The following is a 13,666-nucleotide window of genomic DNA, read 5'->3' on the forward strand; positions in this document are numbered from 1 at the left end:
CAAGTACTATACGCCAATGAAATAGATCGTTGAATTTCTATGACTCTTACTATACCAAACGTAACTCAATTTTGAAGAACTCCAAATTTCGACCCAGTACAGCGATGAGAAAACTAACCATACTTCGACAACTGGTAAGTTGTCCCGAACACAGTTCATGTCCATAACCCATTTGTTCTCCTACTCCTTTGCCACATGCAAACAAAATCTTGAATCCAAAACTCATGCCAAGTCAATTAATGGAGCAACCACAACGTTCATTAAAAGCTCAAAACCGTAAAACAAAACCATCAGCCGGGCTATCTACAGCACTAACCGGTCAGTTTCGGACCCTGTCAGCATCATATATATAGGTAGCTAGGGCATGTTTCAGTGTACATCCATAAATTACAACCTAAAAATCACATAAATGTATTGATGTTTGTTCATACTACAAGAGCTCAATAAACCATTCAACAGTTCAATACAGTATCAATATATATATATAAAGATTCTAGATCTAGTAATAGATATATGTACATACCTTTACTCGCTGACTTGTTACTTCTCAGACATTGATAGTCATCTAATGTTGGTTGTGCAGTATAAAAACTGCGGTAAAACTGCAACGGTTTGCTGTAGTGCCAATTTAAACGACCTTTAACGGACTTAAGTAGACTTAAGAGTCATCTGTTGAAAAGCCATAATAGTGGACATAAAACCTGTTAAAAAGTGTTATGAGTGGGGGCTTGGACTACCAAAGTGCTGGTAAGATGTGTTTTTGAAAGGTAACTTCATTTCAGTTTTCTGTTTTTTAGTGATATGGCTTGATTGTACATATTACACAAAACCATCGTTAGATAAGAACTCTTGACCAGTATCACTTACATGCAAAGCAGGGAGGGATAATAAAGTGATAGTAGACTATCTATATCTCTTTCTTAAGATACCACAAGTAAATTTACAACAAATAAAAGTAATTAGTAAACAAACTATTTTATCCATACAACATAGCTAACAGAAGTAGAAACCCAGAAAGCTGAATAATTTTCAAATTGAACCTTCAAGTTTTTGTGGCAAGTAATTTCTGTTTATGAAAACAACATCACAGTAAACATTCTTTTTATTGATTTTGCTGTTATTGTATACATATATCAAGGGTATCTCCTTATGAACAATGACATTTGGTTTTCAATGAAATATGCACATAACGAGGTTATTTAATAATCATAAAAAGGAAATCCTTATCTGTTTGTATCAAAGTATGGGTGTGTAAATTTTTGCATCATATATACACAAAACACCAGTCGCCAGGAAACAAAAATGGCCTCACATCAGTTGTGACATGTTCCGCAAAAACATAGGAGAGAAGAGGAAAAAATAAACAGTGGTGGATGCAAAGAGCCCTTTCAGATTTTTTTTTATTAAGGTCATGAAAAACAAGAACATAAGGCTACTGATGCTTGATCACTGCACTGAAAAACAAATGTTTTTATAATCAAACTTTCAACATTATATATTGATGTAGCCTTATTGTGGTAGATGTATCCAGCATAATAGATGTCAGAAGTTCAATTGAACAATTGAAACTCACTGAAATATTATGATAGATATTACATGTACATAGAAGTGGTATAAAATCTGAAAACATGACGTTTCCTTTTAAGTGGAGGAATCTGCAGCATCGACCCAAAATTGCTGATATGAGAACTTTACAAACTGGTCCAAGAAAGACACCATCGAACATATACACCAGATTCCAGTTTTTCCTTACGGACTCAACATATGTAGTAAGTATGAGATATATTTCACAGGCCTACAAGTATCATATGTACATACATATAATACAAATTTATGTCTTGTCTTCCTCTCAGTTGGTTGTGGCTTTGACCATCATAACCTGAGATGTCATGGTGCTTTGTGGTTCTTAGGAAGCTAGGAAATTTAAACAAACCAGTTTGTGCTATTTTGGTTGTGTCCTTTTGGGAGACATTTACACAAATTGCTCTGGATAGTATGTGATGGGCCTCTTGAATGTTGTTTGATAAAATTGCTACTACAAGGAGACTCCACTTGAATATCAACCTGGCTGTTCACATGGTGACAAACAAACTCCATCTTTTTGCTAGCATAAAGGTACATGATATTGTAGTGAACTATTAACACATTGGAATTGGGGATAAAAAGTTTTATTTGCACTTATAGAAATATATTACTTTTTGTATAGACATCCAAAAAGTATATAATGGGATAGAGTTTGAAATTAAAAAAAAAATCTACAATCTAATTCAAAATATACTTGTTTGTATTTAGGCTGTTCCTGCCATAGCAGGTGTGGCAACGTTACTGTTTATTTGGGATCAAGAAAAGGAACAATCATTATTCAAGAAACAGTGTAAACAGGAAGTTATTCCATTACCTAATAAGTAAGTAAACTCTCGAAAAATTATTATGACTTACTCACTCTAATTAATCTAGCAATGTGACTGACCAATTTTTTTTTTTTATAATTTTGCTAATCACAGAATTTATAAATTATATACCCTGCTTTATGAAACATACAGTATGCATTTGCAGTGATTTGGAAGGCTGAATAGCCCTCAGATAATTTTCAAATTTTTAGGTATTTAAAGAGCTAATGAATCAAGAAGAAGTGCTATCCAGTAATATGAACACATTAATGCTTGAATGCTATTGAAACAAACAGCCCAGACTTAGATTTTCCTGGTTACTGTCTCACTTTATAAAGTAATCAGTATACAAATCACTAGTTATCCAGATTTCAAGGCTATCAGAAATTATTTCATAATCTTTCACCTTTTATCTTTCATCAGTATTTTTCTTTGGTTTTAATGTATTAACCTCATTAAAGGGACGAAATGGTTAGATTTCTTTATTTTTTCCCATGTATTTGATTTTGGGCAAGCATTGTAATACTTGAAATTTGACTCTTCACAGAATTATAACACTCTCTGAGAGAAATTGATAAAGATTATCAGCTTCAAACTTGCTCTTGTCGACACTCACTGTTGTGTATACCATCCATTGCTGTTTTGATCTGAGATAGCTGAGTTCATCATGTGACCTGTTTGAGACTCATTTTAACCTAACATTTTTATGAGTTCCTACTATGTGTAATTATGTAATTAGCCAAAACTTAATTTGCCAGCCATGTTTCAATTCTTACTTAGTAAAATGACCTCATGTTTCAGTCTTTATGGATGTTAGAGCAAAATAAATGAATTTCAATTAATCTGAATATAAAATTGCTTGTGCAAAGACATTGTTTGCACTCTCTGTGATGTCCCTTGAAAATCAATCTTGTTCTTCAGGAATTACAGCATACAGTCCAAATTTGGTCTGAAGCATGCCTGGGTGAAGGAAAATCACTTTGTATAAACAGCTTGCCTTGGCCTCCTGTGAAAATCGATCAGTTTCTTTAAAATCACAAATTGCAGTATAGTGTCCAAATTTTGTAAAGCATGCTTGGATGAAGGGGAATCAGTTTTGTATAAATGCTTGGTCTGCCCCCTGGGGCGAAATCAGCAAGGCCAAATAGGGGAAAAGGAGCACATTCTGTAAAATCCTTATGCTTCTGTAGGAATTATTGGATTATGCCCATATTTAGTCAGAAGCATCCTTAAGGAAAAATTAGTTTTGTATGTCCTTTAGAAGTTGACCCCTTTGGTGGGGAGGGATGGGGCACAACAGGGGAAATGGAGCAAATTCTTTAGTATCCTTCTCTTCCTGTAGGAATAATTGAATTTTACTCAAATTTTGATTAAGGGTGAATCAATCTTGTATTAATGGTTGGTTTGGCTCTCTTGGACAATAGAGCAATTTTTTAAATACTTATTTTCTGTAGGAATGGTTAGATTGTGCCTATATTTGGTCTGAAACATCCTTTGGTAAAGCAGAATTAGTTTTGTATAAATTATGGGTAACAGCTCTTTTGGGTAGGAGGTGGAGTAGAGCAAATTCTTAAATATCCTGCTCCTACTGTTGGAATTTTAAAAAATTTTACCCAAAGTTGGTTTGGTAAAGAGGAATCAATTTTGTATAAACGTTCGGTTTAGGCTCTTTAGGGAGAAAGGGATTGAGCCTACTAGGGGAAATGTAGGCAATTGTTTAATATCCTAATACTTTTGTAGCAATTATTGGATTTTGCCTGTATTTGAATTGAAGCATCATTTGGTAAAGAGAAGTCAATTTTGTATATACTTAGGATTTTGGCTCTTTTGGGCAGGGCCCAATAGGAGAGATAGAGCAATGTCTTTATAATCTTTAAGTTGTCCCAATTTGACTTGAAGCAGGCTTGGGTGAAGGGAAATCAACTTTGTGTTAAAAGTTTATCCCTGTCCTATTTTCATTAATTTCAGCAAACCAAAGTAGGGTAGTGATACAGGTGCTATGGGTCACTTGTTTCAATCTCCTGTTGGTATGAAGGTACTTCAAATGGTCTGAAGCATTTTTTTGTGGGTCTGGTGTTATTTCAGGCATGAATCTTGCCCAAAATTGTTTAAAATAATTCTTTTTCTAATTGGATGATGGTATTTTGATGAAATTTTGGTTGAGGCTTAAAACTATTAATGTTTTGAGTAAAACTTAACAATATGGTTATGAATAAGAATATTTTTTGTAAAATCTTACATATCTGGATAAGCGATACAGGCCTATGGACATCTGGTTTTTAAAATTATTGGTCTCACTCACTGGAGGACAGGAGGCAGAACCCAGTATGGGAATCTGTGGTGAACATTTAAATCTATCAATAATAACATCCAAGATTATTTAGCATCTTTGTATTTTTGTGGACCTTTATATTTCAGCAAATTGTCAATATTCTAAATCTCCATAGTTCACTGTACTTTTGTTAGCTGAAACAGTTCAGAGGTGTTTGCCAGTTATTATCGTTTTACATTTCAGTGTAAATAATCTTGCAAACAAAGAAATGAAATACAGACCTATACAAGTAATAGGGGAGTTTGATCACAGAATGGAAAGGTACATCCAACCAAGAAGATGTGTAACATCACAGAAAGGTAGTGGAGTACTCTTATTTAGTAAAGCCGAAAACATAGGAATGTTTGTCGTCACACCATTTACTATTAAAGAAACAGGGTAAGTTGTATTTATAGTGTAAACCCAGGGTTTGATAAGATGTTTCCCTAGCTTGAGGGTAGGACAGAGAAATCTCTACCAGAGGAGGAGATTCACCTCTGTCTATTTTGAGGCTTTGCCAAAGTAAGATTGTCGAGAATCTCCTGCGATATCCTACCCTTCAACAAGGGAATGATCCTTTTCCTACCCCTTATTTCCAACATACATTTAATAGAATATTAAGACTAATATATCCTGACCAATATGGACACAAAGTCGGGCAAATAATGACTTATGGTTTTAATTTGACTGATTTGTAATCTACACTATACCTTGTACAAAGACAATCATAATGATAAATCATTGCCATGACACATTTAAAATTGATTTATATAAACAAAAATGATCAGATACTCTCTAACAGTAATATTAAACAGATCTTAAACTTTCAATATCAATCAGTCAGTCAACATCCATCATTCACATCTCACGTCTCAAATTAGGGACTTCTGATTTAGCACATATTTATGTTCTGTGCATACAGACTGTCTTACCCTAGCGAGATAGAAATATCTTATCCTCATTGGAAAAGTAAATATTTATGTTCTGATAGGGTAGAAAGGTGTATTCATAGTTAATTAAGTGGAAAAACCTCTCATTTCACTGAATAGTTTTTTCTCCATCCATCTGACCTGCTGTGCCAAAATTTGTCAGTCATATAGCAGATTTATTCATTGAAGAATTGTCACACACTTAGAAAAGCATAAAATATCTGAGTTTCAGAGTTGTTGAGTCAAGGTCTTTTTTTTTCAGTTCATTTCTTATAGGACTTTGGTCAAGTCTTGCACACTTACAAACAACCATAATATCTTGTACAATATTGAATTTCAGAGTTGTTGGGTCAAAGTCAAGGTCAGCAATATTATGCCTTGGTATAGCATCAAATGAGCTTCAACCTTTTTCTACAAATCACTACTAGAGATGAACTGATGAGAGGAATTTATTTTTATTAGTATCCATGGGGAAGAGGGCGCAGTTTTGTAAAACACTTGGTCTTTGCTCCTTGGAGCCACAGGGGCAGGGCCCAAAAGGGGAAATAAAGCAATGTCTTTAAAATCCTTTCTCTGTGGCAATGCATACATTCTGTTCCAATTTGGTCTGAAGCATCCTTGAATGAAGCAAAGTTTTGGCTGACCCCCACGGTGCAGAGGGCACGTTCCAATATAATTCATTTTCTCTTAGTTTTAATAGATGCAATTTTAGCAAATTAAAGTCATATTAGCTATACAGGCCCTATGAGCCTCTTGTAAAGGGGCCTGTAATGCACCAACATTGATTTAGTCTTGCCTTGATAATGTAATACCAACCAGCCTGTACTTTCTTTGCAACCAAAATGAAAGTAACCCTCATTTCCTTATAAGGATACAGAACAGAAAATTTGATATTTATATTTTCAGGCAACGAATACTTGTAAACAGAGGCTGGATACCAACAGACAAAAAGGATCCAGAGTCACGATTGGAAGGACAGGTATATTGTATATACAATCTTGATGTGTTGAGAATGGGATGAGAACGGAGATTTAAGAGATTCAAGGTTATTTAAAAAAAAAAAAAAAACTGTGTGTCAACTTTTCCTATAACATTAGCACTATAGTAATTTTTTTACCCTAAAGAAAACAGATATGACTTTATTTTTTTGTGTTTTTATTTTAATGGCTTTAATTATATTGAATTTTGTAAAAACATGGTTCTGTATCACCTCTAGACAAATATTTTTTTCATTACAATACTTTTATGCCTACAAGTATTGAAGAAGACATTGAAGTAGTAGGTGATGTTCTTACTTAATTCACTATATATTACACTTCATATTATCTTTGATACCAACAACGGTTCAGTATAGCTCATTTAGTAGTGCATTGCCAAATTTAACCTCAGGTGAAGATCAACGTTTCTCGGGTAGTTGAGCAATGTTTGTGCTATTGTTTTCGTCCTTTTGCAAATCTAGTGAGGTAGCAACTGATGGAATGATCATTCCAGAAAATGTATGATACTAAAGTTAAATCCAGTTTGAAATTTTAAGCTTATCAAAAGTAAGACTACTCACCAATAATGATTTGAGTGATATCGATAATTTTTTAGGAGAATATATTTTCATTCGGTTTTTCAAAACATGACCATATTGGGTAGGCTTTAACATACTTTCTAGTGTACTTATCATAAACATTTCATAAACAGAATACTAAGTCATCATAACCAAACTAATTTCATATTTCATAGATATGATCATATCATAAATTAAAGATGATGTTCTTCTGCTGTCTGTGACATCCCTTGTGTGTAGCATGTCACTGGTGTCTTTCTGCTGTGAAACATCTGTCGACGTCATCAGGTGGTATCCAGCCCTCTTTAGATGTTGTGAACCTAAACCACAACATCCTCTGGCTGATGTGTCAACAGTGGTGGCCAGACCACTGCTTGTCTATGTTGGCTTCCACATTGGCACGTCTTGTCAGTGCCATATTCATTACAATGCTTTCTCTGCAGTTTCTGCCAAACATCTGATGGCTATACTTTTGCTGTGATCCGTAGTCTGCAGCATCCTCCATTAGGATTGAGTGGAAAACACTCTGCAGCCCACATCCACTGGGAATAGCCATACAGTCCATCCCCTCTCTCTGTACTTCATAATCAGCTCATCATACAGGTTTTCTTTCTTTCATGAGCCTCCTTTTTTTCTGTGGTACTGTTAGCATTGTCAGTATTGTCCTCGACATCTGGGAAGACAAGCTTTCATGTTCTAAGCTTGAGCCCTGTCCAAGATAGAAGAGCTGCTTCTCGTCTTTCCTTTCCCTCTTTCTCCCTGCCTGACAAACTGAATAGCAGACTCTGCTCTTCTTCCGTCTCCAGGATATCAGCCAATACTCACAGTACATTGTTATGCCTCCATCGGTATCTCCCATGCTGAAGTGCCTTCTTGAATACAGACAGGATGTGGGATGTTGACCTTTCTGGTTGCATAGTCTGTAATTCGGGTCCTCCGTCACTCCCCACTGGTGTAGATTGACGGGTGATGAAAGATTGTCATATACTGATCTTAGCATGAATGAGATACTAAAGGGTTCTTTCCTCCGCAATTCTGTCCATGTAAGCTTTTTCTCTGGGAGGTTCCGCCTGGTCCATGCACCATGCTTACAGGCTACTGAAAAGTTATCTCTGCTATTCTTGACTTACCTGATCAGTTCACTAATTGCACTTGCATGCTCTATGCATCCAGAGAAACTTGGAATACCTCCCTTCTATGAACTGAGGTGTCGATGTAGCTTTTCTCCATCATGTAGGATGTCATCCACTTAGCCAGTGCAGAGAAGATCTTTTCCCTCTACGCTCAGCAATAAGATAGTCATAGACTGGTTCATTGTCTCTGAGTCTTTCTACTTTGGGGTAAAGTCTCCCTCAGCTCTTTCCCAGCATGTCAGTATAATCCCTTTCTTCCACACCGTACAGACGAGTCTCGACAATTTCCTTAACAGTAATGGGCATTTCTTATACACCTTATTCGGTATGCCACTTGCCACATTCAGATGTCCTGCTCTCTTGTAATCAGAATATACACTGCTTAGATGATCCTCAACTTCCTCCTTGGAACTTTCAAGATGGCCTTATCTTTCATCTCCCAAACGGGACTTTGTGAAATGAAATCTTTCACAAAGTTTGCTTTTTTCTTTGCTCTCTCCTTCCTTCCCTTCATAAGTCTTTCTGCGTTCTTTAGACAGCGAAGTGTCTCTTGGAGGTCATATCCGAGCTGCTGTGCCCCAAAATTCTGCTCGTTGGTTGCTTCCTTGAATCACCTCCCCAAGTCTCTCAGCCCCCATTGTTTTCCTATGGTGCAATTGAATCATGCTTGGTGAATCTTCAGCCCTTTAATTTCCTCCACTGGCACCTTGCTTGGACTTGTTCTCCAACTCAGTGTTGACTAGTTTGTACCATTGTCTTTTTTGTGTATGACCTGGTCGTTTCCTGTTCACTATAAATTTTATTTATTTTACAACAATTGCGAAACAAGTTATTTCAACTTATACTAATCACTGTCATTTCCTGTCGCTCAGTCTTATTGAGTCTCTCATGCCCCCTTCTCTCCACTCCTCTCGGAAAGCTCTGGAGGAGTTGCTCTGATCCTTGTTCTGTAGCTTGCTGTAGGTGTTCCCTCACGAGGACAAATTAACTTAAATAAATAGCTTCATTTCCAAAATTAATTCTTACACAGATGTGATATCAATATTGATGAAACACTTACTGTTCACAGGTTACAGGCGAAGTGAAAATAGTGGGTCATGTTCAACATACTGAACAGGTGAGTAAGATATTACCCCATAGGGGACTGTAGGTGTGTACTCCTGTCTATCATTAGGCCCCACCAGCACTACCATAGGGGACCTTAGGTGTGAACTCCTGTCTATCATTAGACCCCACCAGCACTACCATAGGGGACTGTAGGTGTGTACTCCTTTGTCATTTAGCTGCACACCCCAGTATCCCCTGAAACCTGCCATTTATACAAAATTTACTCTTTTCCCATTTAGACGAGAAACACAGAATAATAATGTAGTTTACATGTATATGTACTACAAGTGTATATCTCATTACATGTGGATAAATCTTCATTGAATTAGGTTCACAGTGATATGAGAGATTGTGTCTTAATTTCTAAAGTGTTATGAATCATATCAACTTCATGTTGTTTTAGGAGAGTTTCGCCAGTTATACTCAAAGAAATGATCCTAAAACATTTCGTGGACGAAATGTGGAAGGCCTAGCTAGATCTACAAATAGCCTACCTGTCTACCTGGATGCTTCATCAGGTAAAGTATATTGTGATGAATACTTTCAAAATTCATAAATAGAAATATACGTTAATAATTGAAACACTTAATGAATCTTCTTAGAGAATTATCAATGCTGTTGTTGTCTGTATGTGGGAAACATTGGTTTTAATACAATTTGCAGATTAATGTGATTCCATATTCTGTTTCTAGCCTTAAACTCGGCATTATAAGACTTAAGGACACTGAAGTATTTCATTCTATGATTTGGTCATTCCACCAAATGCCAAAGAGCTGTCCGAATCTGCAGCATTGAGTGAATTTTTTAGGATATTTTAAAATCATTTGAGATATCCAAATTTTGTTGTTTCACCAGCCTGTCACTTCTGGTGTTTCTTAAGTCTAAAGCTTTGCAATAAATGTTGTCTGTTCATCTCAATATGGTTTAACTCCGCATTCCGTTTAGAACTGTTAACTGTTGTTTCACCAGCCTGTCACTTCTGGTGTTTCTTAAGTCTAAAGCTTTGCAATAAATGTTGTCTGTTCATCTCAATATGGTTTAACTAAGCATTCTGTTTAGAACTGTTAACTGTTGTTTCACCAGCCTGTCACTTCTGGTGTTTCTTAAGTCTAAAGCTTTGCAATAAATGTTGTCTGTTCATCTCAATATGGTTTAACTAAGCATTCTGTTTAGAACTGTTAACTGTTGTTTCACCAGCCTGTCACTTCTGGTGTTTCTTAAGTCTAAAGCTTTGCAATAAATGTTGTCTGTTCATCTCAATATGGTTTAACTCCGCATTCTGTTTAGAACTGTTAACTGTTGTTTCACCAGCCTGTCACTTCTGGTGTTTCTTAAGTCTAAAGCTTTGCAATAAATGTTGTCTGTTCATCTCAATATGGTTTAACTAAGCATTCTGTTTAGAACTGTTAACTGTTGTTTCACCAGCCTGTCACTTCTGGTGTTTCTTAAGTCTAAAGCTTTGCAATAAATGTTGTCTGTTCATCTCAATATGGTTTAACTAAGCATTCTGTTTAGAACTGCATTCTGTTTAGAACTGTTAACTGTTGTTTCACCAGCCTGTCACTTCTGGTGTTTCTTAAGTCTAAAGCTTTGCAATAAATGTTGTCTGTTCATCTCAATATGGTTTAACTAAGCATTCTGTTTAGAACTGTTAACTGTTGTTTCACCAGCCTGTCACTTCTGGTGTTTCTTAAGTCTAAAGCTTTGCAATAAATGTTGTCTGTTCATCTCAATATGGTTTAACTAAGCATTCTGTTTAGAACTGTTAACTGTTGTTTCACCAGCCTGTCACTTCTGGTGTTTCTTAAGTCTAAAGCTTTGCAATAAATGTTGTCTGTTCATCTCAATATGGTTTAACTAAGCATTCTGTTTAGAACTGTTAACTGTTGTTTCACCAGCCTGTCACTTCTGGTGTTTCTTAAGTCTAAAGCTTTGCAATAAATGTTGTCTGTTCATCTCAATATGGTTTAACTCCGCATTCTGTTTAGAACTGTTAACTGTTGTTTCACCAGCCTGTCACTTCTGGTGTTTCTTAAGTCTAAAGCTTTGCAATAAATGTTGTCTGTTCATCTCAATATGGTTTAACTAAGCATTCTGTTTAGAACTGTTAACTGTTGTTTCACCAGCCTGTCACTTCTGGTGTTTCTTAAGTCTAAAGCTTTGCAATAAATGTTGTCTGTTCATCTCAATATGGTTTAACTAAGCATTCTGTTTAGAACTGTTAACTGTTGTTTCACCAGCCTGTCACTTCTGGTGTTTCTTAAGTCTAAAGCTTTGCAATAAATGTTGTCTGTTCATCTCAATATGGTTTAACTAAGCATTCTGTTTAGAACTGTTAATCAACATATACCAGTTTTTGTTTGCAGATGTTTCCTTGAAAAACTGAGGTTGTGGTTGGTAAAATTTTCATTATAATTAGTTGATTTGTTTCTGAGTGGTTGCCACAGGTACTGGCCTTGTCTCCCAATGCACTCGTATTGAAAATAGCAATAACAAGAATGGTGGAAGGACAGACAGATGCCGTACTCCAATGCAGGGCAATTTGGACAACCACTTTCCCACCTCACCCCTACCCCTCTAACCTCCCCTCCTTCAATCTGATGATGGTGGGCTAAAAAACCTTACATGGTCATATGTTTTTGTTACTTTGTTTGTGTTGGCAAAATGATAAATCTGAAATGACCATCATGGTCTAAAGTTAATTGGAACATTGCTTAGATTTCTAGTTTGTTTTAACATTCTAATTTTGTAGATAGCACAGTGGAAGGGGGGCCAATTGGCGGTCAGATCAGTCCTGAATTTAAACAAAATAATGGCTATTATCTTGCCTCATTGTAAGTATAAATGCACCAGAAACTTAAACTCAAATGTTGTGATATTAAGTGAACTGAATTTGACCTGTAGTGTTAAAGGCTATAAAGACATAGGAATTGGACAGAATAATGTCAACATTAACAGGTGTCATTTCAGTTTTTAGGAAATGATCAAATTTGTCAATTACTGATTCTGAGTTGTAGTGTCCTGAAACCTTTCAGTAAATTCCTGATTTTTTTTTTTTTTTTTATTTTTGAAATTCAAAGAATCATTAATGATACAAATTAGCTAGTTAAGCTCTTTGATAAAACTACATTGAATAAAGTTATCATTTGGAAAAGAAATCATTTTCATAAACAATCTGTTGTAGTTCTCTCAATTTAATTTAATTTTGTTTCTTTTTAGGTATGTTCTTGCTCTGATGTACTTAGTAGTTCGGACGCGTAAATGGAAAGTTTCTGGGAATTCAAAAGGGTTATATTTGTGAAATAATGCTTTATTTATCTAAAATAAAAATATCTATGTAACATAGATGCAAGAAAAAATTACATTTGTCTTCCTTTTATGTTTTGCAATAAGTTTGGATAATGATGTGAATACACTAAATACAGCATTGGATTTGTGAAGTACATATTAAGCTACCTGGTCCAAGGGAATGGTGAGCTCTTGTCAATTTGGCATTCATTGTTTGTTCTGTAACTTTTCTTTTAAAACACTATTGCTCTAGAAGGCCTGAAAGGATCTTGACAAATCTGGTTTTTCATTGACATCCATTTGAGTTTTCATAATTATGGGAACATTTGAAATGAAATTTCCAAGGTGATCCAGAATGTGGATTGCCAGAGATAACATACTTAATGAAATTTCAAAATCAATTATTGTAAGCATGAAGTATTTTACAAGAGTACAGTACCAAGAAGCATCTCATGTCAAAGAGATAAACATCATCGTGCAAAAAAGTATGTAAAAAATGAAAAAGAAAAATTCCTTAATCAAAATTTTGATGTTAAAAAACTTCATTGGACAAATCAAGTTAAGTTTATGGCTATTTGTTAAAAAATATCAACAAGAGGGCTGTGGTCCTTAATAGTCATCTGGCAATCAGTTGATGGATGGACAGACCATAGAAGAGAGGCGCGTTGGATTTTGGACCAATCCGAAAAACAAGATTTGGTCAGGACAATCTCAGGACAACTTCATTCATGTTTGATATCATTGCCACTCCTTAATAATGTTCCAAACAAAATTTGGTTGAAATTCATTCAAGCATTAATGAGGAGTAGCATTTTAAAGCAAAACATTGTCATACTTCCCATTTTGAATTGCATAGCTTCTTCTTCCCTGTCCCGAAGTCCCTAAGGGACCCTGTGAGTCAGATGACCTAAAATTGAAATTTTGCATCTACCCGGATCAACCAGAAAGCGGCT

The 13,666-nt window shown here is 35.6% G+C and overlaps 1 protein-coding gene across 1 annotated transcript; it reads left to right on the forward strand.

The window, feature by feature from the left end:
- The first annotated feature begins 97 nt into the window (after positions 1-97).
- Positions 98-12,789, forward strand: LOC132549810 (surfeit locus protein 1-like). Its single transcript, XM_060213782.1, has 9 exons — positions 98-134; positions 1,647-1,769; positions 2,293-2,405; positions 4,906-5,100; positions 6,537-6,609; positions 9,388-9,435; positions 9,829-9,943; positions 12,178-12,259; positions 12,645-12,789. Exons 1-9 carry the CDS (start codon positions 105-107, stop codon positions 12,724-12,726), a joined length of 861 nt encoding a protein of 286 aa, XP_060069765.1. The 5' UTR covers positions 98-104; the 3' UTR covers positions 12,727-12,789.
- The last annotated feature ends 877 nt before the right edge of the window (positions 12,790-13,666 follow it).

Source organism: Ylistrum balloti, unplaced genomic scaffold (assembly GCF_031769215.1).
Source record: "Ylistrum balloti isolate Yb309-2 unplaced genomic scaffold, AGI_CSIRO_Ybal_v1 Utg370078, whole genome shotgun sequence".
Taxonomy (NCBI): Eukaryota; Metazoa; Mollusca; class Bivalvia; order Pectinida; family Pectinidae; genus Ylistrum; species Ylistrum balloti.